Raw genomic sequence first — 27376 nt, 5'->3', positions numbered from 1 at the left:
CTTTAAAAAGATTATTATGCTGCATCTTTCAGAGCAGAGAGGAAGTTCCGAGTGCCATTCACGGTGCTGGACAGGACCCAGGATGTTCTGGGATTTGTGCGTTTTGGACTTTGGCCGACTGACTTTGGCCGTTTCTAGAACTGGCCGGCCAATGTCAGAAATTCCCAGCATTTTGGACTTTGGCCGACGTCAAATCGGCCAGTTCTAGAAACGGCCGGCCAATTCTAGAATTGGCCGATTTCTGGTTTTGGCCATAACATATACATGTTCTCTGTATCATGATGACCTTGTAAAATAATGCCACTATTGATATTTGTTATTGGCTTTTCAAATAAGAAAATACATTTACTTCTGCTTTGACGTTTCCCAGTTCATCTCTTAGAATGGCAATTTCTTTATACAGCTGTTCTATGAGGCGATCTCTGAAACACAGAACAAAAAAGAAAGGGGTACAATGAATAACTGAAGTCTTGGGATTACCCCATTCCAATAAACTAGCAGTGATATAGTAAACATAGCCCAAAACATGTTTTTACATGAAGGGAATAAAATGGGATTTTTTCATGAATGTATTTATTATGGTTATTAATTTATAAGTAAAGTGTTTTTAATCAGAAAAATATATTACCATAAATATCATAAAATGTTATACTTGTACACTACTCCCTAGGTTCTCAACGTGTGATACGCGTACCCCATCTGATGGTTCTGGGGGGTACTCGGGCTTGATATACTTAATCAAGAACAACAAATTTAGAGTTTCAGAAAATGAAAAATCTTATTTAAACAACACAAAATTAGTGTTTTAGCTAATTAAAAGCAATAGTACATTCATGGAAACTGTTTAGAACCAATTATCATGTACTATGATTAAATATATATTTGTCAAAGGGCACTTGTGATAATGTTTACTATGCTAGGGGGTACTTGGTGAGTACAGGGTTTTAAAAGGAGTGCATACCAATAAAATGTTGAGAAACACTACACTACTCCACCTGCTGGTGAAGCTGGCAACTTTTCTAAATACAGTAGAGCAGGGGTCTCAAACTCGCGGCCCGCGTGCCATTTGCAGCCCTCGATACAATATTTTTTGGCCCTCGCCGGCAAAAGCTTCTTTATAGTTCGCTTCCGTGCTCCCAAGTAATCTGCCGCATCCCTGCCGCTAAACGAGGGCTGCAGAGCCCCCAAATCACCCGGGGGGCAATCTGCCGGCATTTCCTGGAAGGGGCAGAGCTTTCAGCTTCAGCTCTGCCCCTCCTGACGTCAATCGCCGCACGGATCGCCGCCTCTCCCCGCCCCTCTCTGTGAAGGAAGACTGAGAGGGGTGGGCAGAGGCAGCGATGCGCCGCGATTGTGAAATTCCTTATGCGGCCCAGCCTCATCCTGACTTTTCCTCCTGCGGCCACCAGGTAAATTGAGTTTGAGACCCCTGCAGTAGAGTCTCAGTAAACTGGCACCGATGGGGATCAGCTGAAGTGTGGATGCTTGAGACTCAATGTTAAAAATAGGCCTAGCTAATCTGCTGCTGTATCCCACTCTATATACATACCATGAACTCTGTATTAAATGTCAACATACAGTCATTGAAAGTATATTAACCTTGGGGGTGCCAAGGAACCCAATCTTTAAAGTGAACTTGTAGTGAAAAAATTGCCCCTATGGGGTACTAAGCTCGGGAGGGGGGGAGCCTCTGGAACCTAGAGGCCTCCCCCGTCCTCTGCAGTAAAGGGGATCCAGTGCTGGAACCCTGAAGATTTCCTTGTCCGCTTTCAACGTGCACACATGCACAATGGCGGCTTCCCACTTGGGCTATGACAGAAATAACTGAGCCTGAGCAGGTCTGCTCTGCAGGCCCCGACGCCTGCACAGTACAGCTAACCCGATCTAGCTCAGCTATTTCCATCAGAGCGGGTAGCTGCTAGTGCGCATGCACACTGTGGCGAATAGGAATGCTATTGCTTTGTTTTTTCTTCCAGTGCTGGATCGGGGTGATTCAGGAGGACGGGGGAAGCCTCATTAGGATTCAGAGGTTCCTTCTCCGGAGATAAGTACCCCCAAGGTTTACTTTTCCCTACAGGCTTACTTTTACCACTTCGTGCAAAAAGGGCGTTTTAAAAGAGACTCTGTAAGAAAATTTTCAGTCTTATTTCTTCTATCGTATAAGTTCCTATACCTGTTCTAATGTGCTCTGGCTTACTGCAGCCTTTTCTAGTTGCACTCTGTAATATATCTAATCTTCTTTTCTTTGTCAAGCTTTGTCGACCCAGAGAGGAAGTGGCTGCCTCTGCTGTGATAGCGAGAAGTTATGCACGCCCCCTGCAGGCTCTGTGTGTGTGCTTTGTTTATTGCAGTTTGTGAGGCTGAGTGGGAAGCGAGCTGCTGCCTACCACGTGCAAACAGTGACTAATCCCAGACTGGAGTGCAGATAATTCATATTTTATTTATTTATTATAATTGTCTGCATAATTATTTATTATGATTTCTATGTAATAAAAACTTGTAGTATACTGTAACATGAGATATATATATATATATATATATATATATATATATATATATATATATATATATATATATATATATATATACACACACATTAGTGTGTGTATATATGTATACTATATATATATATATATATATACACACATAATTTTCTGGTTGGCGGCCATGTTTTTTGTTTGTAAACACTGCCTTGTTTGTGATCACAATGACTCAATTGGTATGTTTTTTTATTGTACACATCGGACAGTACAGATTCTCTTTAAAACAGTTTGTTTTTCAGGGCAGTGGATCAGAAAGTACCTGCGGGACATGCGCACGTACATGCACGCACGCGTGAAGCCACTTCGCGAAACTGCTGATACCTTGACAAAGGGGACCTGCAGTGGCCCCAAAACAGTGGTTGATTTTGTGAATGGACTCTTGTCACAACATGTGAATAAACAAAGCTTTATTCTGCTATTGAGTGTGAGGACTTTCCAGATGGTTTAATATACAGTAATATGAAAACATTCTCATTACTATAAATTTGCAGCTCCCTAAATTCTAAACTTACTTATCATCCCTGGTCATCCCATTCTGGCTTGTGAAATTGAACGGGTCATTGCTAAAGGAACTGCCAAAGATGTCATCAAACTTATTTTCAGGCATACTCTGCAATAAAGGACAAGCAGACTGTTGAAGCTCATATGCATGATATAGGTATGGATAAAAATCCATATCTGACTAGGACATACATTTAGGAAGTATTATAAGGCACAGAACATGACACATTTCTCACAAAGAATAAAGCAGCATGTAATCATGTGATTGCAACCAGCTATTAAGATACTTAAAAGTGTTGCTATGAGGGAAACTTAAGTATCTTCATAACCACACTTGTAAGTCTTTTATTGGCTAGTGGTAACCATGTGATTGTGTGCCTCCTTCACTTCTTGTCTATCCTACGTGCTTCTTCTACAACTGGAACTACGTATGTAGAACTGATCATCTGAAACAGAACATGAAAACGCACATAACTGATAGACTTAAAAAGAACCCGAGGTGGGAATTACTAATACTATTGGGGCACAGAGGCTGGTTGTGCACACTAAGACCAGCCTCTGTTGCCCCATCGTGTGCCTCCATGTCCCCCCTGCTCGCCACTATAGACCCCGCAGTGCTGGCGACACGCAGCGCGTTGCCAGCACAATGTTTACCTAAGCGCTGTCAGTCAGCGCCGCTCCCCCGCCTCCTATCATCGGGAGGGAAGGGACACGGGCGGGTGCGCCGATGTGGAGGAGGCGGGGGAGCGGCGCTGACAGACAGCGCTAAGGTAAACATTGTGCTGGCGACACGCTGCGTGTCGCAGGCACTGCGGGGTCTATAGCGGCGAGCAGGGGGGACATGGAGGCACACGATGAGGCAACAGAGGCTGGTCTTAGTGTGCGCAACCAGCCTCTGTGCCCCAATAGTATTAGTAATACTAAAAGTAATACGAAAAGGGGAAAAAAAATAAATCAATACCTTGCAAAATGAGAAGTTAAAAAAAGGAGAGATCAAGAAATGACTTATATTTGCTATGTAATTTGTTCATATTGTTTGATCCACAATCAACCTGCACGTAATCATCTTTACTACTGATAGACATGAACAAACTGCCACTATGTATAACCACACCCCCAACAATGTGAAAGGCTAAAATTTTGTTTTTTCTAGATATACATATGCACAGAGGGAGATACTGGTTGCTTGGCAGTTGGAAACAGCTGTTATTTCCCACAATACAATAAGGTTCACAGACAGGTAACTGTCAGGACCTAGGTCCTGACATCACACTGTGGGAGAGGTTTCACCACAATATCAGCCATACAGACCCCCCCAGATTTCTCATGGGAAAAGAGTATCGGCTACTGATTGGGATGAAGTTCAATCCTTAGTTACAGTTCCTCTTTAAGAACAGATAGTATTGTATAAATACTCGCTGCCTGGCAATTTGCAGATCCCTTCACGTGAATAAATTAACAGATTGCAAGTTACAAACATTACTTCTAAAAAAAGTAAAGGTATGTGGCCCAAAGACTTTCACTAAAGTTATATGTCTCTCTACTTACTAAAGTGGTGATCTGCAGAAAACTGGCAAACACGATGCTGGACTCAAACACCATTGTTCTCGCAGTTAGCATGATTGCCATTTTATTGAATCTGATGGAACGGCACTAAAGTGCTACTAAATAACAGCTTTTTAGTGATCTTGCTGCCAGTCTTGCTGCAAAGTGGCGATCTTTTTCTTTGATCACTATTCTTATTAAAGTGGACCCAGGGGCGTAACTAGAAATCACTGGGCCCCCCTGCGAATATTTGGATGGGGCCCCCCCATAGGTGCCAAATAATCATAATGGGGCAGCGTTTTACTGTAAATTAATTGTAAAGTGGGCAGCATTTTACCAGACAATCGTAATGTGGGCCAGAAAATCGTAATGTGGGCAGAGTTCACCAGAAAATCGTAATGTGGGCCTTTAGAAAATCATAATGTGGGCAGAGTTCACCAGAAAATCGTAATGTGGGCAGAGTTCACCAGAAAATCATAATGTGGGCACCAGTCACCAGAAAATCGTAACGTGAGCAGCAGTCACCAGAAAATTGTAACGTGGACAGCATTCACCAGACAATCGTAATGTGGGCAGCGTTCACCAGAATATCGTAATGTGGGACAGAAAATCGTAATGTGGGCAGAGTTCACCAGAAAATCGTAATGTGGGCAGCGTTCACCAGAAAATTGTAACATGGACAGCATTCACCAGACAATCGTAACGTGGGCAGTGTTCAACAGAAAATCGTAATGTGGGCCAGAAAATCGTAATGTGGGCAGCAGTCAGTCACCAGAATATCATAATGTGGGCAGCACACACCAGAAAATCCTAATGTGGGCAGCAGTCACCAGAAAATCCTTATGTGGGCAGCAGTCACCAGAAAATCGCAATGTGGGCAGCAGTCACCAGAAAATCGCAATGTGGGCAGCAGTCACCAGAAAATCGCAATGTGGGCAGCAGTCACCAAAAAATCCTAATGTGGGCAGCATACACCTGAAAATCGCAATGTGGGCAGCAGACACCAGAAAATCGCAATGTGGGCAGCAGACACCTGAAAATCGCAATGTGGGCAGCAGACACCTGAAAATCGTAATGTGGGCAGCAGACACCTGAAAATCGTAATGTGGGCAGCAGACACTTGAAAATCGCAATGTGGGCAGCAGACACCTGAAAATCGTAATGTGGGCAGCAGACACCTGAAAATCGTAATGTGGGCAGCAGACACCTGAAAATCGCAATGTGGGCAGCAGTGACCAGAAAATCGCAATGTGGGCAGCAGTGACCAGAAAATCGTAATGTGGGCAGCAGACACCTGAAAATCGCAATGTGGGCAGCAGACACCAGAAAATCGTAATGTGGGCAGCAGACACCAGAAAATCGCAATGTGGGCAGCAGACACCAGAAAATCATAATGTGGGCAGCAGACACCTGAAAATCGTAATGTGGGCAGCAGGCACCTGAAAATCGTAATGTGGGCAGCAGACACCAGAAAATCGTAATGTGGGCAGCAGACACCAGAAAATCGCAATGTGGGCAGCAGACACCTGAAAATCCTTATGTGGGCAGCAGTCACCAGAAAATCGCAATGTGGGCAGCAGTCACCAGAAAATCGTAACGTGGGAAGTGTTCAACAGAAAATCGTAATGTGGGCCAGAAAATCGTAATGTGGGCAGCAGTCAGTCACCAGAATATCATAATGTGGGCAGCACACACCAGAAAATCCTAATGTGGGCAGCAGTCACCAGAAAATCCTTATGTGGGCAGCAGTCACCAGAAAATCGCAATGTGGGCAGCAGTCACCAGAAAATCGCAATGTGGGCAGCAGTCACCAGAAAATCGTAACGTGGGCAGTGTTCAACAGAAAATCGTAATGTGGGCCAGAAAATCGTAATGTGGGCAGCAGTCAGTCACCAGAATATCATAATGTGGGCAGCACACACCAGAAAATCCTAATGTGGGCAGCAGTCACCAGAAAATCCTTATGTGGGCAGCAGTCACCAGAAAATCGCAATGTGGGCAGCAGACACCAGAAAATCGCAATGTGGGCAGCAGACACCTGAAAATCGCTATGTGGGCAGCAGACACCTGAAAATCGTAATGTGGGCAGCGGACACTTGAAAATCGCAATGTGGGCAGCAGACACCTGAAAATCGTAATGTGGGCAGCAGACACCTGAAAATCGTAATGTGGGCAGCAGACACCTGAAAATCGTAATGTGGGCAGCAGACACCTGAAAATCGCAATGTGGGCAGCAGTGACCAGAAAATCGCAATGTGGGCAGCAGTGACCAGAAAATCGTAATGTGGGCAGCAGACACCTGAAAATCGCAATGTGGGCAGCAGACACCAGAAAATCGTAATGTGGGCAGCAGACACCAGAAAATCGCAATGTGGGCAGCAGACACCAGAAAATCGCAATGTGGGCAGCAGACACCAGAAAATCATAATGTGGGCAGCAGACACCTGAAAATCGTAATGTGGGCAGCAGGCACCTGAAAATCGTAATGTGGGCAGCAGACACCAGAAAATCGTAATGTGGGCAGCAGACACCAGAAAATCGCAATGTGGGCAGCAGACACCTGAAAATCGCAATGTGGGCAGCAGACACCTGAAAATCGTAATGTGGGCAGCAGACACCTGAAAATCGCAATGTGGGCAGCAGACACCTGAAAATCGCAATGTGGGCAGCAGACACCTGAAAATCGTAATGTGGGCAGCAGACACCTGAAAATCACAATGTGGGCAGCAGTGACCAGAAAATCGCAATGTGGGCAGCAGTGACCAGAAAATCGTAATGTGGGCAGCAGACACCTGAAAATCGCAATGTGGGCAGCAGACACCAGAAAATCGTAATGTGGGCAGCAGACACCAGAAAATCGCAATGTGGGCAGCAGACACCAGAAAATCATAATGTGGGCAGCAGACACCTGAAAATTGTAATGTGGGCAGCAGGCACCTGAAAATCGTAATGTGGGCAGCAGACACCTGAAAATCGTAATGTGGGCAGCAGACACCAGAAAATCGTAATGTGGGCAGCAGACACCTGAAAATCGTAATGTGGGCAGCAGACACCAGAAAATCGCAATGTGGGCAGCAGTGACCAGAAAATCGCAATGAGGGCAGCAGTGACCAGAAAATCGTAATGTGGGCAGCAGACACCTGAAAATCGTAATGTGGGCAGCAGACACCAGAAAATCGCAATGTGGGCAGCAGACACCAGAAAATCGCAATGTGGGCAGCAGTGACCAGAAAATCGCAATGTGGGCAGCAGTGACCAGAAAATCGTAATGTGGGCAGCAGACACCTGAAAATCGTAATGTGGGCAGCAGACACCAGAAAATCACAATGTAGGCAGCAGACACTAGAAAAAAAAATGCACCTGTGAAAAAAAAAACAATTCACTTACCTGACAGAAGTCTTCTCCTCTCCCGGCATCTGGCTCGCAGCTCCCCGAGTCCCCCTGCAGCACATCTCCCGCCCTGACAGGCAGAGTGCAGGGCTACGGCAAGATGGCTGCCGAAGCCCTGTACTAGAGACACAAATAGTCTCCAGTGTAGGGCTTCTTCGGCGGCCATCTTGCCGTAGCCCTGCTCTGCCTGCCGGAGACTATGCAGGCTGCTGGAGCGGGGCTGCGGGGAATGAACTGGCGCAGCGTCTATTAGACGCTGCGGCCAGTTAAGCACCTTGCTGGGGGGTCCAGAGCAGCGCTCCCCCCACGCACAGTGAGCGGGCCCCAGAGCAGCCCCGGGCCCCCCTGCGGCTGAGGGGGTCGCATCCCCGGTAGGTACCCCGGTGAGTGAACCCGAGATGAACTTTTACTCCTTGCATAATTGTGTTCCTTACATATAGTTTATAGGGCATTCCTCAAGCCAAATACTTGTTTTGTTTTAATACTCTAATTCCCTATAAACTAAACAAGCCACACCCACAGCTTCTCCAGAGTGCCTTGGCGCTTGCAAGGGATTGTGGGATTTCAGTCTGGGCAGGTGAAAAAGGTGTTACTAGCTATATATTTCAGAGGCAGAGTTTTCACAATCTGAGAGCTGCAGTGCAGATACAGATCAGTTGCCTGTGTAATGGAGGAGATAAGAGTGGAGTTTTCACAGAATATGCAGATTAGCATGCCTAGATACAGATAAGCTTGCCTGTGTGTGTAATTGTGTAATAGTGACAAGCAGAAAACATGTCTGCTCCCATTGTATCACAGGAAAAAATATTAATATACTGTTGAAGCGGTTTGAAGATAGATTTGCTGTGTAAACTATCTAAACTTTAGATAAGATATATAGACAAGTCACTTGTTATATTTAGTTTTTCATCTCGGATCCGCTTTAAGACCGCTATCTTAAAAGTGCTGCAACCATGTTTCCTCGAAGATAAGACTGTGGCCTTAATTCACTAAGCTTTATTGAACACTTTATCAAACGTTTGATAATTGACCTCATGGGAAAAATCTAATTTTGAATTCACTAAGGTGTTATAGTTTTATCAATTGTTTTATCGATAAAACATTCAGTAAACCTATAACACCTTAGTGAATTCAAAATTAGATTTTACTCATTAGGTAAATTATCAAACGTTCGATAATGTGTTTGATAAAGATTAGTGAATTGAGGCCAGTGTCTTATATTTTTGCTCTTTGTTCTACTGTAAAAGATGTGCTAGGGCTTATTTTCAGGGGATGTCTTATATTTCTGGAAGTGTCTCTCAGCAGAACATTTCTAGTTCCTTTGTACTGTGCTGTTCCTGGATTTGAAGGTATGACACAGTACTGGTCTTATTTTCAGGAAAAGACTGTATTTCTGCACAAATAACACCACTCTTCTGGCAACGAGCTGATCTCCCCTAAATAAGTCCCACAATTCCTTGTCACTTACTTGATGGGAATATGAGTCCATTCCAACAAGATCATCTGTTTCCACCAGTGTTTCACTGTCAGGAGGGGAATTTCCAGTAGGAATGACAACCACCGGACTGATGTGTTCAGACAATGCTGATGCCCTCAAGAAATTCGGTGGATTCTAAAATTAAAGAAAAGGTTAAAATTAAGGCTGCTGAGATAGTTGTTGTATATGTAAATATTTCTATCATATATAACTATGGGACAAAGATGCACAACAATGAAACAATAATGCCTAAACAGAAAATTGCAGATTTGTATACTGATACAGATGGACGCAATGTGTTACATGGTAGGTACATATTCTTTAGAGGCCGAGTGTGGATGTCTCTCTCTGCCACGGTCGGCGCTAACACTATAATTTGCCGAATGATTGCTTATGAACAATTCTTTGTATGAACGATCGAAAACTATCGTTTGGGACCACTGATGGACAAAAATCTCCAAACCAATCTGATCAGATTGACAAGAACGATCTGGAAATCGGGTCAATTTCATTAATCTGATTGCATTGGTTAGGAGATTTTTTTCCACTAGTGGTCAGAATCAATCATTTCCGATCGTTCATATGAAGAATGGTTCATAAAAGATTGTTCAGCAAATTGTATTGTTAGTGGCCACCTTAAAGGGATACTGTAGGGGGTTGGGGGAAAATGAGCTGAACTTACCCGGGGCTTCTAATGGTCCCCCGCAGACATCCTGTGCCCGCGCAGCCGCTCACCGATGCTCCGGCCCCGCCTCCGGTTCACTTCTGGAATTTCTGACTTTAAAGTCAGAAAACCACTGCGCCTGCGTTGCCGTGTCCTCGATCCCGCTGATGTCATCAAGAGCGCACGGCGCAGGCCCAGTATGGTCTGTATCTGCGCAGTACACTCCTGGTGATATCAGCGGGAGCGAGGACACGGCAACGCAGGCGCAGTGGTTTTCTGACTTTAAAGTCAGAAATTCCAGAAGTGAACCGGAGGCGGGGCCGGAGCATTGAGGAGTGGCTGCGCCAACACAGGATGTCTGCGGGGGACCATTAGAAGCCCCGGGTAAGTTCAGCTCATTTCCCCCCGACCCCCTACAGTATCCCTTTAAGTTTGCAGCCAGATGAGTCAGGTTCAGCTTGGTAAAGCACACATCTTCTTGTTGCAGTCAATAGAAAACCCAACCATTCGTATCCTTCATTTATAAACTGCCACAATATTGTACGGTACTGAACAGAAAATGAATAAGGAGTGTAGATTACAAGTGTGAAACAAACAGACATAAAAACATGATGCCAGAGGGGAAAGAGACCCTGAGCAGTCAGGTCACTTATTTCTGAATGGCACATTTCAAAGCTGAATTACAGTGAAGCATTACATACAATAAAAACTTGTTTTCCTACTGTGTATAGTCAATATTATCCGCTTGTGTTCCAAAGTAATGCCATCTGTGTAAAAATAATCAGTCTCCATCGTGTGAGAAACCACTGCATTAATAATGTTATAGCCAGCTCATTCAAGACGTTCTTTGTTAAGTAAAATTATTTCTCCTCTTCTTAGAGTACTTCCAGTGTAAATGACAAGGCCTTTCATGTCAGGCTCTGTCTTAATGCTGCTAGGACTAGGGAGTTTCAGGGTTAACATCTTACCTGAGCGCCTGTAATTCATTAGACAGGTGATGATCTGCCTCCCTCTCAAAAATGTTTTAAAAAAACATTTTTTTTAAAAAAAGTCTTCCTAAAGTTTTGGCCAACCCCACCGGCAAGTGCCGCGAACAGCCACCACCTCAGCAGTAACATCCTAAGTGGTTGCTGCCGAGCTGGGGGCGGGCCACAGCAACGCAGGTAGGGGTGGCCACACAGCTTTAGAAGACTTGGGAAGAATAGCCTCTACTGTCTTGCCGAGGAGGTGGATTTAGCAGTACCGTTTCTGTCAGATGCAGGTATGAAAATGGACATTCAGGACTATCAAAAATGTATGTATAAAATCAGGGATCTTTGGAACTCACATGGGGGTAATAGCGATGGGACAACCTGTCCAGTCTTTATTTCCTTCCCTAAATTCCTGGACAGTCATGTCTGCAGGTACCCATAGATGACAGATCGCTGCACAATCAACATGCAAATGACTGAATCACATGACTATCATCCCATCTATACAGCTACTTTTAATATGATGGTTGAAGCATTTCTTTGTTTTGTTTTACAAAAGTGTGAGGGGGACAATAACCACTGCAGAAATCTAACACTTTCCCACCCTATCCAGCTTTGCCTTCACTTCCACTTTAAATGGCCTCCAGCTTGAGATAACTGCCAGGCTGATACAGATGGATTCTGCGGTGAGCTTATTGAAACCTGTTCTAGATGATGACAAAGAACACCAGATACTCAGCAGCACAACTGCTCCAAATATATTATTTAAAACGACAACAGTTGTTGCCTGACTGGCAATCTGTTTATCTGAATGATGTCAGAATTTCAACCATGAACATTGCAAATGATTAACTCCCTATTGTATAATCTTCCTAAATATTGCACTATAAGATTATTTTTTTCGCTGTTCACAATACATTGTCTTCCTTTAAAGCCCCTAAAGTACAAGACAAAACTCTACTTAATTCCTCTTGCCTCCAACACAAGTGTGTACAAAAGGTCCAAAACACCTTTATTTTAGGAAAATTGTGGTAGTCACCAGCGCTGCTCCTTGTACTCTCCTGTGACAGCACGGTTCTTGCTTGCAGACCACAAGAAATGCACAGTCCTCCCTCTCTAACCACCCCACACACCCATGCGCAACTACAGGATTTCACTACAGCTGCCCCCATTCTGTGAAACTCTCTCCCACTGCCCGTCAGGCTTGCCCCTCCTTCAAACAAGTCTTCAAAACTCACCTCTTCAAGACCTACCCCACGCCACTGATGTCCAAACTCTCTATGCCGAAAACCTGCAGCCCCCCTCCTATTATTTCATCACCCTCTCCCTCTAGATTGTAAGCCTTTGGTAGGGCCCTCTCTCCTTGTGTATCCTACTTGATTGTGCACTTTACCCACAGGATGTGAACTTGCATGATTGAGACTACTACTCCAGTGTATGATCTGACATTATGTGTCTTACTGCTTATTACCTGTATTGTGTTGTCTGTCACCCCTATTATCATTGTCTATAACCTTATTTGTTGTACAGAGCCGCAAAATATGTTGGCGCTGTATAAATCCAATAAATAATAATAATGCTTTATTCCCCTGCTTTATGGAGGAAAATAAATATTTTACCGACATAAGCTTACCTCTGGAAGCTGAGGAATCTGTAAAAGGCGTTTAAAATATTGCAGGTTACTTGAACGGTAGAACAAATCTTTCAACCTACACAGAAAAAAATAAACAGTAAAGAGATATTATGAGTTTTATTAACATTCAAGTCTGTCATGCTGTATCTGTACATGCAGACTGAAACACAGCAGTACAAGTTCCTGAACATAATGTGGGCACTTTTCTTGTTATGTATAAATTCAACTTACTTTTGAAATTGCTCCATAAAGCGATCTCGATGTCCCTGTAATGTGTCTGTTGGGAGGCCTAAAACACAGAATAACCGTGATTAAACCTGTCCGGGACTAATGTGCATCATAGGCCTATGAACCTAAAGAACGGTTTGCTTAGTATACAACTGAGATTCACAGGATATCAAGCTTGACATGGCACAAACCTAAGCAGTGGCAGTGTACTGGTTAAGGGCTCTGTATCTGACACAGGTGACCTGGGTATAAGTCTTAGGTCTTCCCGCTCAGTAAGCCAGCACCTATTCAGTTAAGAGACCTTTGGCAAGACTCCCTAACACTGCAACTGCCTATAGAGTGTGCCATAGTTGCTGAAACTCTGGTTCTTTGAGTCCACCAGGAGAAAAGCATGATATAAATGTTCTGTGTCTTATCTTGTATAAGTTGGTGCAAACTTGGATACTGAGTTTAGATTATATTTGTCTAGTTTGGATTTCCATCTCTCATTAACAATTATCAGGAGGTTCTTAGAAAGATCTGTCTCCTCCATATGAAACAATTCCATGAAGAATGCAGCAGGAGGCAGATGACACACTCATGCGTCGGTGGATGGTTGAGTCAATAAATGGGGTTCTTGTGATTTTTGAAGGCCATGAACCTGGCCAAGACAATCCATAACTAAATGTGGACCTAGGCATCAAAACTGAACAAAAGTCACCCAAGGAAATTCTAATTAACTATTTATTGTTCTCAAAGGCCAGCTAAAATTCAAAATTGAACAAGGTACATTTTCAAAACATGTTGATTAGCAGGGCTGTGGAGTCAGAGTTGGGAGCAATTTTTGGGTAGTTGGAGTCAGAGGTTTCATGAACTGAGGAGTCGGATGATTTTGTACCAAATCCACTGCCCAGTTAAGTACTAGACTAAGGAGTCGGAGTTGAGAAGTCCAAGCAATTTTGTGTACCTGGAGTCGAAGGTTTCATAAACTGAAGAGTCGGAGTTGGATGATTTTTGTACCAATTATACAGCCCTGTTGATTACTGCAAAGTATAAGTATTGCCCTTTGAACTGATCTCCTTAGTTTGAAAAAGTCTTTTAGTAGCTGTGTTTGTTACATCTGTGCACCTATCCATGCAAACTTAAGATCTCTGCTCTCTCCAGTTGCTCATTCAAGATTTAGGTGTGATAACTGCTCACAACTTACTTCTCCTGACCTACAAGTAAAACTCCCTCCTGTAAAATCACGTTTTTCAAAGATTCTGGGAAATGTAGTCTGAAATGTATTGTTGTTCCTACTTTGGGTGTCATGTGGTCACCTCTGATTAAACAGTCCACCAAATAAATCCAGAGGGGACATGAAGCCAGTGTACTGCAGTGGCAAACATGTTTTGACCACAAAAAAATGTACGGTGTCCACCACTTTGCTTCTATCCATGCTTAATAGTCATGTATCATGCTATTAGAATCTTCCTTGTTCTTTGTTAGGTTAGGTTGAGCTATAAAAATATGAGTCACTTTCGTTTTACTTTGAGACTCACATCACCTTGTGTGAATGGCATCTATTATTAGTCAACACCAGTGGCATAGCAATAGGGGATGTAGAGGTTGTGACTGCACCGGAGTTGTTATCTATACAAATTAACTTATTGAACAGCTTGTCAAATTCAGTCCCTTTCCTAAAGAGTAAGTAGAAGCCAAAACAGCTGAGAAACAGCGAGAGAAGGCTTTTGATAAAATAGCAGTGGTGGAAAATTCAAAGGGCCATTACTTCTGTTTGTTTATCAGTTCACAAAGGCAGATTTGACATGGCTGGTGTCTCCATGGCTGGAGACTCAGTTTTATGTTTAATTTACCTTTAGTGAAACACATATCATTAATCATCTCATAAGTTTATTTTCAATTTAGGTTTGCTAACTCTCTGTAAACATATACAAATATAAAGTTGGGAGTAATCCTTTATACAGTAAAGGATCAAAAAACCACAGTCCTAATTAAAGGCAATCCACCTTGCCTGTTTCACACTTGTATTGCTTTAGAAAAAGGACTTTAAATCATTGAAAAAAAAGAGGAACCAGAATGCAGTTTTGCGGTACAAAAAGCACTTTAGAAAACTTTATTAACACACATAGAAAAAATTATTAAAAAGGTTTCTTTGATTCCACATAATCAGACTTTATACATTAGATGCTGTGTTGTAAACAACAGTAGAGAAGGCTGACAAATGTAATGGTCTGGCTTGGCTTGATGACTAGTTGTAACCTTGATGGGTATGTATTTTTAAAATTACATACCTATCAAGGTTACAACTAGTCATCAAGCCAAGCCAGACCATTACACTTGTCAGCCTTCTCTACTGTTGTTTACAACACAGCATCTAATGTATGAAGTCTGACTATGTGGAATCAAAGAAACCTTTTTAATAATTTTTTCTATATGTGTTAATAAAGTTTTCTAAAGTGCTTTTTTGTACCACAAAACTGCATTCTGGTTCCTCTTTTTTTCAATGATTTAAAGTCCTTTTTCTAAAGCAATACAAGTAACTCTCTGTAAAGTCAGCTCTCAGACTAGACAGAATAGAAAGCTTAACTGACAGCTCCAGGGATAACAGTGTATCCTCCGGAGGCAATAGAGGTGGGCTCTGCCTGGGAATTGTCACCTTGGACAAAGCTCTCTTTTCAAAATCTGTGAATTAATGAAATAGAAAATGGCTGCCATGGCGGTAACGACTATTGCAGAATCTCAGTCACCATAAATAATGAGGAGCAATATGGTGGACTGGAATTATCAATAGCAAGAAGAAGCACAGAGACAGGTACAGGAATTACACAACATTTTTCGGAATGGCATAAAGGAGTGCATTATGGGAAGGAATACAGACAGCAAAATGACCCCCTACACCAGCTGCTTAATTACCCGAGTCTACTGCTGCACGTCGTCAGAAGGGTTAAACCATGAGACAGGCTATTGATCCTGAAGAGAAGTGACTGACATTTCCAGGAAGAAACTCGCCAACTACTGAAACTGGATTGACGAAATTAAACATTGAGGTTTTCCTGCAAGCCTCCCTCGGAATCAATAAAGCTGCAGATATCATACAAAATTGGCTGGTTTACAGCGTGAGAAGGAAGCCGCTAGGGATTATTTCCATGCTGATTTGTTTCCTGGAACATTTGGATAAAGGGACAGTCCACCAAACCCCGGAGTTGTCTTTCTCAGAAGGTGCTGGAACAGTAAATCATATAGCAAGTCTTGTGTGTCAGGCAGTCATATGAGGACACCGCTGCAGTTCTCTCCTCAGGTCTGCCACCTGCTATGGAGATTATAGTCCCTCCAGTGACCTTGTTTATATTATATGTCGCAGAATGCAGCAGGAGTACGGCAGGGGGTGATACCTCCAGTGGGGAGCATCTCTCTGCTGGAACACTGCTGGATAAGAAACCTATGATTAAGCCCATCAGCTTCCATCAATCATTGATATATATATATACATTTTTGTGTGACTCAGACTCACACAGCTCAGTTTTTCTGCTGAATCCAGACAGATGACCACCTAGCACCGTGTGACAAATGACTTACTTACTGTAATACTTCTGTAAAATACTAGAAAGAAAACTAAAAAATGTGGCAATCTCTGTCTCTTTTCTTCTTGCATGTGTCTTCCATTAGTATTGACTGACATTTTCTGTTAGTCTCCCCTCAATTATTCATTATAAATTGATGATATCAGTGAGTGAACTGATTCAACAATTGCATCTCTAAGGTGGACACAGGTTAGATGGAAAATCTTCATCCTCAGCCAATCGGAACCTGTTGCAAGAAGATGGCAGCTACAGAAGCACTGGTAGTGCAGCTTAAAGGACCACTATCGCGAAAAAAGTAGGCAGTTAAAAAATGTGACAGATGACAGGTTTTGGGCCAGTCCATCTTTTTAAAGGACTTACGAGGCCAAAATGGCTAAAAAAGCCAAGTACCTGCAAGATGTTTAAATGCACGGAGGACACGGTCCGCGCCCTCCGTGCAGCTCCGCCGGGTCCCCTTCCTGAGATCGCCCCCCGTGCCGATCGCGACCCCACAGGCCGGGTCTGGCTCTCGTGCCGCTCCCAATATGGCCGCTTCCTCTGGCCGCGGCTGCGCAGTCCGCCTGGCCGCGAGTGCGGCTGCGCAGCTCTAGGGCCAACCCCTCCGATCCACGCTACAGTGGCTACAGAGCGGCACGAGAGCCCGACCCGGCCTGTGGGGTCGCGATCGGCACGGGGGGCGATCTCAGGAAGGGGACCCGGTGGAACTGCACGGAGCGCGCGGACGGCGTCCTCCGTGCATTTAAACATTCTGCAGGTACTTGGCTTTTTTAGCCATTTTGGCCTCGTAAGTCCTTTAAGGGGGATTCTCAGGGCTTTCTTTGTTTTCAACAGCATTTCCTGAACAGCAGTTTAACTGCCAAAATAGCAAGATACCAGCCGGCCTCCCTAATCACTTGCACACTATTATGTCAGTTAGATTTTGCAACTGTTGTTCAGGAAATGCTGTTGAAAACAAAGAAAGCCCTGAGAATCCCCCTTAAAAAGATGGACTGGCCCAAAACCTGTCATCTGTCACATTTTTTAACTGCCTACTTTTTAGCGAAAGAACCCCTTTAAAGCAGGGCTGTAACTAGGTAACTAGAAGGGAGCAGCCCAGAGCTGTGGAGGGCCCCAACTACTAACCTTCTCTTCCTATGATACAGGGGGCTATACTTCAGATCTGGTGTTTTTGTGGCTACACTTGTTATGGGTGTGAAGATCCTGAAATGGCCACACTTGTTTTACGACCCTGGTGAGATGGGCTCCAAAGCCATGAAGGGTACCAAGGGGACTCCAGGGAAGAGGTGTGAACATTGGAGGGGGGGGATGGCTCATGTGTGTGCAGTAGCAAGGAGATGCCACTTAGGCTCAGCAGAAAAAGAGCCCGCCAACAAGCCCTTGTCAACTGGCTTTGGGGGGTCCCAATACTGGAACAGAGAGGGACGGGGGAAGACGGTGTGAGGTGATGCTCCTGACGCATCCTACTACAACACAAAAAATGACAAACATATGATGCAGAGTACACCAGCTGGGTCATATACATAGCCCTGCCCCCGTCCGGTGTCTGCTGGGATTCCGGTTGGTCCGCGCATGCATGCATGACACACTGCGCTCTGTTGTTTACACATAGTGCGTCGCCCGTAAACCTCTATTACCACCAAGCATCGCGCATTAAGCGCAGTGTTGAGGTAACGTGCTGTTGCCCTTGCGTCAGACCGGATACTTCTGACACATCGCAATGAACTGCAAAGTCTCAATAGACTTTCATTGCGTTTGCAGCCCTTTGCAGTAAAATAGGGTAATGCAACACAGGTTTACCCTGCAAGGGTAAAAAGGGCCTCAAAGTACATTGAAAACAACCACCAAAACATTGTTTAAACTACAGTATTTGTCCAAATCCAGAGTTGTCGGAAAGTAAATCATTTATCCACATTTCACCATGTTAAACACGTTAACACAGGACTAAACTTACAAACAAATTCAACTGATAAGCAATCTCCTGAAACCTGTTAGTATGTAGGGAACCACCTGTACTCCACAAAGTGGTCACTAACACAATTAAGTAAACATACTGTAGCTCTTTTTTTTTGCAACAAAAAGACATAACAGAAAGTGACTTTTCAGGGCTCTACTAGTAGTGTATCTGACTTGCTTTCCCGCATTTGTAACATTGCAGATTAGTCTGTTGACAGTAGATGGTGCTGTAGTTGCTAATATACAGAGTCATGGATTTTCTTCACTGAAATATAGGATGATGCTTTATTTATTTATTTATTTATTGTATTTATAAAGCGACAACATATTACGCAGCGCTGAACATTAATTTAGGTTGCAGACAATATTTAGGGGTGACATACAGCAATATGACAATACAGGAATACAAGAAAACTAGATCACACAGCACAGTATGAGTACCAGGTATTGCTTAGTCAGTCACTGGATGGAGCATGGAGATTAGGCAAGTTAGGTTCACTCAGATGCATAGCATCTGTTCACAGTAATAGAGGTGCATGATCAGGTAGGACACAAAAGGAGGAGGACCCTGCCCAAAGGCTTACAATCTAGAGGGAGAGGTAAGGACACGAACGGTAGGGGACCAGAGTTCAGCTGTGGGTTTAGAGCACTTGTGAGGGGTAGTAGGCCAGAGTGAAAAGGTGAGTTTTGAGGGCTTTCTTGAAGATGTTGAAGGAGGGGGCTGCCCTAATGGGTGGAGGTAGGGAGTTCCATAGTGTTGGAGAAGCTCTTGAGAAGTCCTGGAGGCGTGCATGGGACTGGGTGATGTAGGGGGCGGTTAGGCGAAGTTCATTGGAAGAGCGGAGTGAGCGGCTAGGTGTGTACCTCTGAGTAAGATCGGAAATGTAGGTTGGACAGGTTTTGTGGACAGATTTGTAGGTCAGACACGGTATCTTGAATCTGATTCTGGACTGGATAGGAAGCCAGTGGATAGATTCTAGGAGGGGATCTGCCGTGGTGGAGCGATGGGAGCAGTGGATAATTCTGGCTGCCGCATTCATGATGGACTGCAGTGGGGCTGTTCGGGTAATAGGGAGACCAGACAGCAGGCCATTGCAGTAGTCAAGGCGGGAAATTATGAGGGCATGGATGAGGAGTTTGGTGGTGGCAGAGGTCAGGAAAGGGCGAATCTTACAGATGTTATAAAGGTGGAAGTTGCAGGACTTTGTGAGGTTTTGGATGTGGGAAGTGAAGGAGAGTGCGGAGTCCAGGGTGGCACCCAGACAGCGGGCTTGAGAGGTAGGGCGAATGGTAGTGTGGTTAACAGTGACATGCACATCTGGGAGGTTCGTGGATGGCCGGGGTGGGAAGATCATAAATTCCGTTTTGGTGTTTGATGCGTTGATGCTTTGATGTATTAAAGAGAAATATTTACTCTCGTATAAAATATCCACTTCATATTCTCAGTCATGTTTGGGGAAATTCTTTTACAAAATGGATTTCTGAGACAGACGAGGTAAGGGCCCTTTTATACTCAAAGCGTTGTCATGCGGTGCGTTTTCATGCAATGGACATTACCTTGCACATCAGTAATCCTTTCAGTCAAAACTGACAGCAAGTGATACAGTGTAAAAGGACGGTCCTTTTACACTATATCAGTTGCTTTCAGTCGTAACTGTAGAAACAACTGATGTGAAGTCCAGTGTCCATGTTTCTCTATAGCCTCTTTCACACTATACACTGAAAAACTAAAGCTTTCTCACAATGCACTGCTATGGACAAAAGAAAAACATTAAAACGCAACATACAATAAAGCATTAAACGCATTAAGTGTAAAAAGGCCCTTAGGCTGAAAGTCTATTCTCAGTAAATCAGACCCGGCAGATAGCAGCTACTGGGAGTGCAGTTTAAAGTATACTTTCACAAAAATAGTAGTTTAAAATAAATAACAAGATAACTTGCAGCAGAAAAACACATATAGTCCTAATCCATGTCACATGCTAAGCTGACAGATCCCCCAATATCTCAGTCTGAGGGCCCTTTCACACTGGGGTGGTGCGGAACGTCGAATTGCTACCGCAACCTAATGAAATTCTATGGGGAAGTTCATACTTCCCCTGTTGCTGTACGCTGCGCTGCAATTTAACGCTAGCGCATACCTATGTTACCGGCGCCGCGGCGATCTGCATTGGCCCGGAAGTCATGTTAGTCTATGGCAATGCAGGGTTCTTTAACCACGTTGGCGCTGCGGCGTCGTGGAAGCGTTTTTTTTTTCAATACGCTTCCATGCACTTCCCCATACCCAAAGCAGCAAGTGACCAAATGCGAGTCACTTCCTGCTTGGCCGAATGTCAGACAGGGAATACCGTGTACTAACGCGGCGTTTCCTGAAGGCCTGTTTGTGGTGGTACGATGCAGCGGGCGCATCGCACCATTGCAGCAAGCCATTGCATGTGTGCAGCCACAACTTTACCTGTGATACCTAGACCGTATCTGGATGAATCAGACTGTGGCCAGAAGCAGAGATGGCAGCAGAATTTTACGATGGGTCATAATGCGATGGAAGCAGCTGCTGTTCGCCTGAATAGTGCCACAGACAATATGAGTGTTTCCTGTACTAGTGTGATGGATTCGGCACTAGCGATGTACTAAAGTTGATGTCCCAGGTGAACCCACTCAGTACTATTGGCTATAGTAATAGCCAATAGTCCATAAAGTGATCACTGACACCATCAAGAAAGTATATTGTAGCTCTTCGTAGCTCTTTTTTTTTGTTGTTGCAACAGACAGATCAGAGCTTTGCAAATCTATCAGCTGATCAAACAAATCACTGGCTTCTTTATGAGTTCTAGACAAGACCATCACTATATACAGATAGTCTCCTGCTACCAAACGACTTGCATTATAATGCTCTCATACATCCAAAATTGTCCTCATGTACAAAGTATTCTGTACATATTTTTGTTGTTACAGTGTTGAATAAGCCAGCGTTTTCAAACTTTTCTTGGCGAGGACATGCCTGGCAAAAACAACTACCCAAAAACAGTTATGACCCTTTTTAGGGGGCATTCCTCCAATTAGCTAGCAATCCTTAGGCAGCATCCCCCTCCCCCCCCCCCCCCCGTTCCAAATAGCTAGTGATGCTATATTCCACTAAACGAATAAGGAAGAGTGATGCTTATTAGGCAGCATCCCCCTCCAAGTAGTTAGTGACCCTTCTCACCCTCCAAGTAGCCTAAGACCCCATTAGGCAGCATGCCTCCTTCAGGTACCCAGTGATCATAATTAGGCAGCATCCCCCACTCTTCAAGTAGCCAGTGCCCCCTCCACCTCCAATGTTAGATAAAAATGGAAACCACAGGGACAGCATTTGTGGATAAACCGAAACACATACAGGACTGGCGCTTCCACAGAGGCAAAGGAGGCCACTGCACCCCCCAAGGTGCCCCTCCAGCTACGGTGACCCATGACAGTGGGGATGCTATGTGTTTACTCTGTAGAGGAAAAGAAGGAGGTGAATAATGGGAACCCCAAAATGCTTTTTAGGGGACATATGATGGACACCTAATGATATTGTGTGATGGGGGAATTGGATCGGGCCTGTCCGCCTTCTTAGGGGCCCTGGGGGTTATTTGGTTGGAAGGGTGGCGTCAGGGGTCCCCGAAGTTACTTTTCCCCCGGGCCCCATTGTAGCTAGAACCAGCTCTGATCACATAACAAGAATGGCAATGGAAATGAGGCGCTGTGAATACAGTGGAGAAAAGGTCTGGTACACACTGTAGTCAAAACTGTTGCGTTAACAGCAATGGAAAGCAGCAGATCAATAGACATTTTGTACGGATTCTGTATCAGTAGGATCCATTCATACATATCCATACACGGATCAGCAATCTCCTTTGCGGCGAGTGGTACACAATCATTTATAGTATGGTATCTATGACTAGAGATGGCCCAGCCTTGGAGAACTCATGGAGAAGCACATGATCAGTTTGATCAGCTGATAGATTTGTAAGCCTCTAATTTCTGAGATGACTTCCTGGTTTAACACATGATCATGACCAGCAAATCAGAGGCTTACAAATCTATCAGCTGATCAAACTGATCATGAGCTTCTCCATGAGTTCTCCAAGGCTGGGCCATCTCTATCTATGACATGTCCGATGCAATGGATACAATGGAGACTCCGGGAACCAAAGTTCTGCAGCATAGACAGTAACAACAAGTCAGGTGTCACTCTGCACATCACAAGTCCAACACTATGTGAACCAAGCCTTAAAGAGACTCTGTAACAACATTTTGAGCCATATTTCTTCTATTCTATATGTTCCTATAGCTGTTCTAATGTGCTCTGTCTTACTGCAGCCTTTCCTATTTGCACAGTGGCTGTATTATCTCTGTTATATGATCTAATCTTCTCTCTTCTGTGGGCTCTGTCGGGCTGAGGCAGTCAGGCTGGAATGTGCAGGGCAGCTTGCGATTGGATAGAAGCTATACACACCCTCTCCAGGCCCCCTGCACACTCTGTATGACTCACACACTGAGCTACTCTCAGCGTATCACTTGCTATGTCTTTTGTTTGTAAACACTGCAAAAAAATGGCAATTACAAGCCAGGATTGCAGCAGGGAGAGGCATAAACAGCTCAGAGGGGCCCAGGAGAACATAATGAATAGAATGGTATGCTTTTTATTGTAAGAATTTTACAGTACCGATTCTCTTTAAACACTCTGAAACTAAGCAGGAGATGTTTTCACTCTATGTCTGAAATCCAGACTTATCCGCATGTACTGACCGCTGATCACGTTACAGACTTTGTACTTTCCTCTCTCATGATCTTTTAATTTTCTGTGAAATTTCAGTTTAACTAGAGCGAATTAAAGAACCATCTGCACTGCACACTATTTCTGCCCCCAAATGAAATTGCTAATTACCTGGGTGTCTGTTTTTTTTTTTGTTTTTTTTGCAAACTGATGACTTTCTGCATGCATTCTGGTCAGTCCAATTTCCTCTCATGCATATTATTGCTGAGTCAGTTCAGTGCTTATCTTGGTAGTCATAAAAAGGGAATTGTAAATAGTAGCGCCAGTATTAGCCCCCTTTAAAACAGTAGAGCTTTACTTGAGGTGCTGCATTACAATCCTAGATTCAGAGCAGGGACTTCCTTCACTGTCCAGTCTACTTTGCCCTTGTGATCGTTACTGTGTATTTATATAGTGCTGACATGTTCCAATACACAGCACTCTACAGAGTACACAGTAATAGCACTAATGCTGGGCATAGACGGTTAGATCCGACCGGCTCGATTAGCCGCCGGATCGACTCCCGCCGCGTCCCTGCGGCCGCCCGGATCAATTCCCGCGGGCGCTTCCTTATCTTCCGCTCGATTTCCGCTATTGTCCACCCACGGGTATAGAGCGGGGAATCGATCCGCGCGGTGATCGGACCTGTCGGAAATTATCAATCGAGCCATCAGCGGCTCGATTGATAAGAAGCAAACGCACCGTCTATGCCCAGCATAAGGGTCCTTCAGAAGAGTTCACAATCTAATCTCTACTGTAGTCAAATGTCTCAGCAGTCACATAAGGTCCGTTTTGGGGGAATCAGTTAATTCATTTGTATGTTTTTGGGATGTATGAAGAAAGTGGAGTTCCCAGAAAAAAACCACATAAATATGGGAGTTCTATACAAAGTCCATGCTCATAATATCCCGGCCCAAATTTGAACTAGGGATTGTAGTGCTTCAAGGCGAGAGTCCTATCTTCAATGCCACTGTGGTGCACACAGTTAACAAAAAAAAGTCTCATTGTGAGAATACTTACAGGAGTGCAGTTTGAAGAGTAACTTCACAGTGTAGTCATATAGATGGCTGCAGTCTAGGATGACTTGGATGAGTGGAGAGAGGCGGCACTGGCCAGCTGCGGTGACAGACACCGAACGGGACATGTCCAGAGATTTGAAGACTGTGGAGATATAACAATATCAGAAAGTCATCTTCATACAGACACTACAAGTACTTGTCAAGCAATTCAGCACCGGGTTATGACAGTGATCAAGGAAGGTGCATTTTATAAATACAATTTTTAAATTATACTGTAGTAAGCTATGAACCTGTGTTTTCCCACTGCCATAGTAACATTATAGAATAGATAATAAGCTGAGGGAGAGCCAGGGGCAAACCTAGAATTTTGAAAGGGGGGATTCCTGAAAGGTCTCCTTCAGCCACGTACAATACAGTATAATAATATTGTAGGACATCATGCTAGGTGACGGTACACATAATGCAATATCCCTTTCCGACCGACCAACAACTTGATTGATCAGGAGCAGTTTAGATACAGATAATAATGAGGACAGCCGGCATTGCTAATGATTGAGAAAGTGAAGAATTCACACAGCAGGGCAAAGGGGCTGTGCTCATACCTGACTCTGTTAAGTTCCCTAGAGCTCCTCCATGCTCTGTACACATACTGCTGCTCCATGCTCTGTACACACGCTGCTGCTCCATCCAAAGTCAACTTTTGCAGGGAAAGAAAGAGGCAGTGCTATGCGCTGCAGGATACCTGCAGATATTCTGGTATCTCAACTTGTGCCTGTCCACAGACACTGCACCGGCCCTGGTCTTAGGGGGGATTCTGGGCAGCTGTAATCCCACCCTGCATTTGCCTATGAGAGCTTTATTTGATAAGGTATAAATAGCATACTTAACGTGGACCTGAACTCTTGCTCAAGACAGAAGGAAAACAGAGAGAAATGCACCCTGTGTGTTTTTAGAGAGAAAAGCCTTTCTAATTCCCCCTCATCTGTAAGTAATCACAAGTGTAATTTGATCTCTCAGCTGTATCAGCACAGAAATACGGCAACCCTTAAAAGATAAGCAACAGCATGATATTCTCTAGAGTAGAGAGGAAGTTCTGTGTTCAGGTCCGCTTTAAGGCGGCATGGCTTCCAAATTACAGAGTTAAAGTGTTCATCCATTAATTTTTTCCTGCTTGATCGACCATTCGACTCAATTTTATTGGATCAGGGAAAATTGATTATGTTCCATAGGGGAGTGGAGTCGGTACAAAAATCATCTAACATCAACTCTGACTCCTCAGTTTAGAAAACCGCCGACTCCTCAACTCCAACTCCCCAGCCCTGGTTCCATTCTGCTCGATCTATGGAAACTGGACGATATCAGGTTGAATCAACCAATTTACTCAATCAGGCGGGATGGGAAATATTGGTCAATCGTAAATCAACACAGAATTTTTTGGTTTCAGAGTATGGTGGTACAACATTGTTCAGATCAATTAGTGAAGGAGAATCGCCTTGGATCTCACTTGCAGTGTGTGGGCCACTAGTTGATCAACTTTCGATCAAGCACACTGTTGTTGATTGACAAATAAAGTTGATCGCTATATCGCTTGATTGAAAATATAGTAATGTATGGTAACATTTCCCCCAAATAACGTAATTAAACAGTCACGTATACAATATAGCAGTTAACAAGGACAGTGATATTAAAGTTGAGACTGCCTCGTTTACCTATTAGCAAAAGGCTGTGTAACTTTAAAATGTTTGGGAGAGATGGTGGGATGGGGAATATCCAACGTGATACTATGTTTTTCTTGTTTGCCATGATTATTAGGTGCGCCGGTGGGGAGGTGAGAGGGCTGGGGGGTGATGTGGTGAAATTTTTTGTACAATAAACTACGGAGGGCTGAAAGAAGCCCCAGGTAAGTTCAGTGTGGCGTTTTTTACTTGTGTTCAGGTTCTCTTTAATTGGCTTCCCCTAAAAAATTGGCACTAGACTACAATGGATTTATGGCTATGGTAAGGATTAGATTGCGAGCTCCTCTGAGGCACTCAGTAAAGTGCTGCAAAAGATATAAATACTAAATGATGATAATAACTATTGAGACTACAATCATACAACTGTGACTAATCTTTTGCACCATTCTGATTATTGCAAAATGACAGGTTAGCTTTAGAACAATCTTCCAATGTTCACCTGTCACACACCTTGTTAGGCCTACGTCTAGGCCTCCGTGCCGGTGCTCGCCTCCTGCAGGTACACCACTCCTGCCTCAGTGCAGTACAATCGAACAAACGGAGACAGCACACAAATGGCTTCAGTCAAATAACTGTATTGAATAGCATGCAGAGGCACACGTACAACATGTTTCGGGCGGAGCCCTTCCTCACCTGAGGAAGGGCTCCGCCCGAAACATGTCGTCCGTGTGCCTCTGCATGCTATTCAATACAGTTATTTGACTGAAGCCATTTGTGTGCTGTCTCCGTTTGTTTGATTGTAGCTTTAGAAAAATGTTGCAATAAGTACTGGACTTTATGTAACATATCAAAAAAATTGCGCAAAAATGCAGTCTCAAAGATAATACAAAATCTTTATCGATACAAAACACACAACTTGTGTTTTGTATCAATAAAGTTGTTGTATTATGTTTGAGACACTGCATTTTTTGCGCAATTTTTTGATATATTACATAAAGTCCAGTACTTATTGCAACATAGATTATATGGGTATAGTGGAACACCCTCTACATGGACTGTACTTTTTTTGCCTTTAAGTTTTAAAGGACAGTACCCACAATATATATTAACAGCTTTAGAACAATCCATCCAATTGTGCTGCCTTTAAACAGTGATTAAAAGCCCTTTGTGTAGTACATGACATGCTATACATCTCCCAAGTAACTGCATCCACTGTGTGGCATCTGCTGCTGGGAGGTGTGAGATTACACAGAGCTATTGGCCTTGTGAAAATAATGACAGGCTATTGTATGGCCACACATAAGCAAGTTGCTACTTCCTTTGTCACAGCAGCATGTCCCCACTTCCTGTGTTACAATAAGGTACTGTGGGGATTAGCAGAAGGAAGAGAATGCTTTGACTAATGTAATATAATGAATGTAACTTCTCCATTTCAA

General features: G+C 43.8%; 1 protein-coding gene across 1 annotated transcript in view; it reads right to left on the bottom strand.

The window, feature by feature from the left end:
* HIP1 (huntingtin interacting protein 1) overlaps window positions 1-27376 on the bottom strand; it is a 124865-nt gene that overhangs the window by 70573 nt on the left and 26916 nt on the right. Inside the window, exons 6-11 of the mRNA XM_068266359.1 lie at window positions 24266-24406; window positions 12956-13013; window positions 12725-12800; window positions 9448-9591; window positions 3056-3153; window positions 350-422 (exon numbers count right to left, since the gene is read on the bottom strand). Coding sequence (XP_068122460.1) covers window positions 350-422; window positions 3056-3153; window positions 9448-9591; window positions 12725-12800; window positions 12956-13013; window positions 24266-24406 — 590 coding nt within the window. The remainder of the gene's footprint in view (window positions 1-349; window positions 423-3055; window positions 3154-9447; window positions 9592-12724; window positions 12801-12955; window positions 13014-24265; window positions 24407-27376) is intronic.

The sequence above is a fragment of the Hyperolius riggenbachi genome, chromosome 2 (genome assembly GCF_040937935.1).
Source record: "Hyperolius riggenbachi isolate aHypRig1 chromosome 2, aHypRig1.pri, whole genome shotgun sequence".
Taxonomy (NCBI): Eukaryota; Metazoa; Chordata; class Amphibia; order Anura; family Hyperoliidae; genus Hyperolius; species Hyperolius riggenbachi.
Note: the sequence above shows the minus strand (reverse complement) of the source record. Positions and strands in the feature narration are given on the sequence as shown.